The sequence below is a fragment of the Atta cephalotes genome (assembly GCF_000143395.1).
Source record: "Atta cephalotes unplaced genomic scaffold scaffold00016, whole genome shotgun sequence".
Taxonomy (NCBI): domain Eukaryota; kingdom Metazoa; phylum Arthropoda; class Insecta; order Hymenoptera; family Formicidae; genus Atta; species Atta cephalotes.
In genome coordinates, this window is record NW_012130080.1 from 3,192,917 (window position 1) to 3,197,841 (window position 4,925).

General features: G+C 31.2%; 1 protein-coding gene across 1 annotated transcript in view; it reads left to right on the forward strand.

Annotated features, from left to right (window-relative positions):
• The first annotated feature begins 890 nt into the window (after positions 1–890).
• LOC105618279 (putative glycine-rich cell wall structural protein 1) overlaps positions 891–4,925 on the forward strand; it is a 7,519-nt gene continuing 3,484 nt past the window's right edge. Inside the window, exons 1-2 of the mRNA XM_012199820.1 lie at positions 891–936; positions 4,119–4,502. Of these exons, the coding sequence (XP_012055210.1) occupies positions 891–936; positions 4,119–4,502 (430 nt within the window). The remainder of the gene's footprint in view (positions 937–4,118; positions 4,503–4,925) is intronic.

Consider the following 4,925-nt stretch of genomic DNA (forward strand, 5'->3'; position numbering starts at 1 on the left):
ATTTCAATTATTCGTATGCCTCCGCGATGCAATCCACCGATAGGAAATTTTCGAGCTTCCATAGTAGTTAACCATGCAGACGTTTGCAGCCGCCTTACGGGAAAGCTCTACATGTAGATGTGGTCATTTAATACGAAGAATGTGAACACATTTAAAGAGAATTATTAATTTAAAGGGAATAACTAAATTTTCAAAGCAATTATAATTATATATTATTTAGTTATGCATAAATTTTAAAAATCTAATAAATCTTGTGTTTTTTATTCTTTATTAATAATAGAGAAATAAGAAGTATTAAAGTATTTCTTTATTATTATTAAAGAAATACTTTATGAATAAGTATATCAATACACTATAATACTTTTGAAACCTCCATGGATATTTTCTTTAATGAAGCTACTCGGTTTGCAGATTATCTCCGTCTCTATACATCATGCTAACGTTTCGTGAACATTGCAATTTACTTGCAGTTTACTTTATTAGGGCAAGTATCAATATCGAGTTGCTTCTCGCCTTGATGAAGTAAACTGCAATATTCACGAAACGTTGGCATTTAACGGTGTATCGAGATAACCCGCAACTGTGGCTTACATTGATATCAACTTACATCTTAATATTAACTGCTTCAGTTTGACATTATAGACTTCTCATCTTATAGACTTCAATTCAATTTCTGCCACTTTTACTTTGTCAGTAAAAATGAATTTAAAATAAAAATATTTTTAAGGATTTCTCTTTTATTTTGCTTTATATTTCTAATATGAAAGTTTTTTTTTTTTTTTTAAAGGAGCTTCGTTCTAATGTGCAGCATTAAGCACTGACAATTTCGACATACACGTGAAGTTTAACGATGTAGCACGGTTTCTTACGGAACGACCTGTTGATGAAGTATGGGTTGGTTCTTCCTTGCCACTATTTTGTTGCTTTCCTTATGCGGTAAGTAATTAAAGATTCAAATTCTCTAAATATAAGAATATTATCAGGATATTATTTTTATGATTGCTTTCATAGATAAGCGTATTAATGAAACATAAATAGATCATTATAAAATCGGTATTTTGTACTTTGCATAATTTGTGAAAAGAAAAGTTGTTCATAAATTCTATTAAAATTTAAATTTAAAAATTATTTTATATTCATGTTTGAAAATAATATCGATTCCATGATTTTTTTATAATTTCACATTTAATAATTAATCTAGTGAATTGTAATTCATAACATGTATATAAATTGGTATTTTGTATTTTGCATAATTTGTAAGAAAAGTTGTTTATAAATTCTATTAAAATTTAAATTTCAAAATTATTTTACTCACGTTTGAGAATAATGTCGTTTAGTGTTATTTTTTGTAATTTTGCATTTGATAATTAATTAATCCAGCGAACTGTAATTTATGATGAGTGTGTTAATTTCTGAAATCACAAAACGTTAAAGTTTAATTTGTTTGTATAATAATTATACGAAATTATGCAATCAAAAATTCAAACGCCACCAAGAACAAAATAGACATAGGTCTTATATAGAAAAAGCAATTTTTGTGATGATTGGTTAAAACAAAATTGGTCACTATGCGGATTTAATAATTCGCCCAATTTCAATACAGACTGCTGATCCTAAATTAGACTTTGTTTAAATTTATCGATTTTCTATTCATGGTTAGATTTCTAATGTTATTCCTCGCACCGCGACGATCCAAATTTTAATCTACATATGCAGATTATACTCGATACTACCGACGTAGAAATACTAAAAAAAAATTTTCTTTATAAAATTTGCATTCTTTATACCGCTAACACGATTTTGCATTAAGGATGCTGCGAAACCGTCAATCACATTTTTCGCAAATTTGACGGTAAATTAATTTTTTAAGTTACTTTAAAAAAAAAGAGAGCCCCCTTAACACTTTTGGCACTTATGCATGCGACGAAAATGGCACTTGATAATCGTTGATTGATGTTTTAGTTTAAATTTATATTCTAATTAAACCTCCACGCGTTAAATATAAATGTGTCCTTAAATCTTTTGAGAAGTAGATATCATAAGTCAAATAGATTTGGAATAATGAAAAGTGCATTTCAGTTGCTGTGAAATATTATTAAAAAATTACAATTGTTATCAACCAAGTTTATATTAACAATGACGATATTACACATTTCTTAATTAAAAAGATCTCATTAATTAAATTATATATTGCTAATTTTATATATTTATTTTATAACTAAAGATTCTTAATTGTTACTTACAATTGTGAAGCTACTTAAGGTATTGTACATCATTTAATCATTGCAAAGTAATGTAATTAAAAAAATTTAATATATGAAATTGATAAACAATATTTGATAAATAAGAAAAATATTTTTATTTTTATTTGTGTGTAAAAATTTTTGATTATTCATGAAAACAAAAATCTGAATATTTATTTCTGTTTTCATGTGGAGAAAAGACATGATTCGCTAAATTCGCTATGCAGAAAAGACGCAACAAATTTTATATATATTGAACCTCAATATTCTCGTATTCAAAGGAATAAAATTATTGAATAAACAAAGTTGCCATTTATAACATTTTTTCTATTTTAGCAAATTTTACTTGTTTTTTAATTTTTTGTTATTCATAAAAATTAATATTAGTAACAAAAAAATTAATATTAGCAAAACAGATTATGATATTTTTTACAATTGTAATTGCGATAATATTTATTTATAAATGTTTCGATAAATGAAAAAACATGCGTGAAATTCAATATAGGATAAAAATCTTTTCTCTTATATATCTGATATTCATTTATGTATCGGTTCTACATATTTGAGAAAATTTAATAAGAAGAAATTCTTTTAATTAAAATGATAGACACGCACGCATGCGTCGTGGGAAATATTGTAGACGTCGTCTTTTTTTCCGACGGCAAATTTATCACGCTTATTTAATTAAGTCTAAAGGAGTAAAATACAACAAGGAATAAATAATTGTTTCTTTATGAATTTGTGTAATTCAGAATTTAATTGCAATATTATTTGGAGATAATGGCGAATATAATTATTGTAATATAATGAATAAATACTTTATATTAATGGTGCAATTAGAGATACGTAATTAACAACTACATAATTATAACAATTTAACACATTTAACAAAATCATATTCGTAATTGTAGAATTTCGATTTATATCTTCTCTTTTATTATTGTTGTACTCAGCATCGTCTATTACGTTGAGTGGTGCCGAAAATGCGATTCATCACTCATCCCTGTAAATTGGCTGTCAATCCTTTACATCAATGTCACCTCTCGATTTAACGGATTGAAATTCTCTTGTATCCTTAAGTACATGCATTAGCTATGAGGGAGACGCTCCGTCGATATAGAGAGGAAAAAGACCACTCTGATACTTTTATATTCTCGATTTACTGTTATTGAATTGTCTCCTGTCTTTTAGTGATTACGATCATTCGTGACCGTTAATTAAAGCGGGAATAATCGATGAAATATTAATGGAAATCTAGTAAAGCAGTTTATACGATCCTCTGATCTCTTTGCATATTCACCTACCTGAAAAGTCCTTCGCACTGATACCTTCTGCTCCATTACACTGCTCTTTCGCATATCTAACGCTAAGATCGATTCTCTCAGAATTCTGATGAGATTTGTTCTATATTTGCGTACACAAACAAACTTCCAAATTTGGATAAATCGATTTCTCGAATGAAATAGTGTTTTTCTTATTCTTAAGTAATTTTACTTTAAGATAAAAATTATATATATTATTTAAGTTTGTATATTATTTAAGTTTGAAAAATAAATCAGAGAGATAGTGATTTATTATAGAAAAAAAATATTTTCTTTGCTGGCTTTCGCAGTTTGCGATTCTCTGAAGAATCAACAAAAGTGAGAACAAAGTCAAACATTATTCCTTTAAAATAACAATTATGACAACCGCAACTCTTCCGAGCGATTTTCGTTAGATAAGCGAAGATAGATGAATCGGAGGAAGATTGCACACAGTCCGCCAATTGAAACTCCAATTGATCATTGAACGCGAATCGAGTAGTTTAACGGTGCGCACGTCTTACTGTATTCATTTCATGCTGCTTCCTGAAAATTTCTGGGTCGGACAAAAAAGCGGCGGGAGCGCCGATGCCACAGAGTGGAAGTACTGGGGGCCACGGTCAGCCGCAGGCCGGTTCGTCGCCGAGCACCCCGGGCCCCGGCGGCGGTGGTTCTATCGGTGGTGCTACCGGAAGCGGCGGCGGCGGCGGTGGCGGAGGAGCTACCGGTTTCTCCACCGGCGCTGCTGGAGCTGCCACTTTTGGTCTCGGTGTTACTGGTGGGTCGACCGGCGGTGGAGCCGGTGGCGGTGCAGCCGGTGGCGGTGCCGCAGCTTCCGAGACTGGTTCAAGGTGGGCCGACAAGCAGGGGCCTGCTCGTCGGGGTCGAGGATGGCGCGATTGGCGTCGCGGCGATCCCACTCTCATCAAAGGCCTGTGGAAGTCAAAGGGTCCTCTAGGTAATTAATGAATTTATGTCATTCTTCTGTGCTTGTGTTCGGTTATTGTTGTATTGTGTAAACGTTCGTACTTGTGAATGATATTGATGAAATTCTACTCTCTAAATTCTTTAAAGTAAAATTTATTCTAAAAAGTTCAATTAAATATACTCTAATTAAATATACTCTAATTAAGTATACTCTAAAAAGTTTAGAGAGTAAATCCCCAACTCCTTTTTTTGTTAAGAATTTGTCGAAAAGACTTCGAAATTGTTGATGCAAATAATCATAAACATAATATAAATAGAGCATGTGAGACCCTCACATGTGAGAGAAAGAAAATACAATTCGGGTTTCTCTTTTCTCTCTAATAGATAGAGAACAATCATTGTTAGAGGGAGAGGGAGAGGGAGAGGGAGGAAGAGAGAGAGAGAGAGAGAGAGA